Here is a 1430-nt window from a genome sequence, read left to right as displayed (position 1 = left end):
AGGAATGCTTCTTCTTCCCACCCCAAGGAGCATGCCGAGAATAAGAGTCCCTTCGAGCAAGCCTAGCTCCCGTGGTGACACACGAGTCATTCTCCTTCTCAATGCTTATTTCAACAATCTGAGGAATTTCTGTGACACAGTTTTGGTTCCGCCTTGCCGAATTCTTTGAAGGACTTAAACCTAATTGCAAAGCAATGTTTTCTCTCAAAGGGCTGCTGGGTTGCTGTTGAGCCAAATCGGTTATCTGGATAGCTTTCTCTTTAGCAGATGAACAACTACTGGAGTTCACAACTACATTTTCATTTTGGCTTCCACCCTCATGACCGAAGAGATTCTGGCACCTGTACTTGAAATTGTTCCACATCTTTCCCACTTTATCCATGGATTACGTTATCTAAATTCAGAAGGAGAAGAAATATTAGAATAAAAACACAGTTTAAAAAAAATGAGGATATATCTTCAGTTATCAGTTAAGTTATAGACACAAGACAACTGTTAATTGAACACACCACATTTGAAAAAGTGCCCTAGTGTTTGTATAGTTACGTAGGAGTGATATGCATCACACCATTTTGATATTCAGAAAAGTCACGGTGAAGAAAACATTTGGGAAGTTACAAACGTTTTATTTACTAACATGCCCTCACATTTTTCTGTAGGCACATAGGTAGGTCTGCTTAGTTGTATTTGATGGCTAGGAAATACAGAGTCTAAAATTCTTCATTTTAGGAAGAATTTGTAAGTCACATGTAAGGTATCAAGTTTCCAATCAGTAGCAGTAAAAACAAATCCTGAAAAAGAAATATTCGAGTCACTCTGAACTATGAAAATCCAACAAGTGGTGTACAGATGTCTACATACACCATCTAAAAGCAAAAGCTGCAGCCACAGGTCAGATAATCTTGTCAGTTATAGCTTGGAATTTAAAAAAAATAGCACAAAAATAGAAATATAGGGGGGAAAAAAGTACTCAGCATTCTTAGATGAGGCAATCACCAAAAGACAAGGAAAGGCAGGAAGGCATCAGCAGAATTTCAGAATTATAAAGTCTCTGATATACTAATAAAAGGCATACATATGAAACATCTAAAAAAACCTGTCTGGCTTTATTACTTAAGATACAGAAGAACGAAAGAGCCCAAGGAGCTTTTCTATCTTTAGTAAGAGCACTTAAAAAGAAAGCAGCTCGGCAGCAGAAACACGATGATGGTGAATCATGAAGATACAGTAAAAAGATAAAAACATTAGCAGTGTGTATTCTGCAACTACTTCTTTAGAAACAGAGTTTGATAATTGGAACAAGACTGCCAAAAACACAGGACTGCCCTAGGACAGAGAGAAACAGGCTAATTCTGTACTAAAAAAGTCAAGCAACGCCAAGCTAAATTAGATCTAATTAAGTTCTAAGAGAATTGCTAAACTTAAAGGAC

At 37.1% G+C, this 1430-nt stretch overlaps 1 protein-coding gene across 1 annotated transcript in view; it reads right to left on the bottom strand.

Annotated features, from left to right (window-relative positions):
• The window catches only part of SOCS5 (suppressor of cytokine signaling 5), a 3200-nt gene extending 2818 nt beyond the window's left edge, over nucleotides 1-382 (bottom strand). The window contains exon 1 of the mRNA XM_009880648.1: nucleotides 4-382. Coding sequence (XP_009878950.1) covers nucleotides 4-382 — 379 coding nt within the window. The remainder of the gene's footprint in view (nucleotides 1-3) is intronic.
• Nucleotides 383-1430: the final 1048 nt, after the last annotated feature.

This window comes from Charadrius vociferus, unplaced genomic scaffold, assembly GCF_000708025.1.
Source record: "Charadrius vociferus isolate BGI_N301 unplaced genomic scaffold, ASM70802v2 scaffold192, whole genome shotgun sequence".
NCBI classification, from domain to species: Eukaryota; Metazoa; Chordata; class Aves; order Charadriiformes; family Charadriidae; genus Charadrius; species Charadrius vociferus.
Note: the sequence above shows the minus strand (reverse complement) of the source record. Positions and strands in the feature narration are given on the sequence as shown.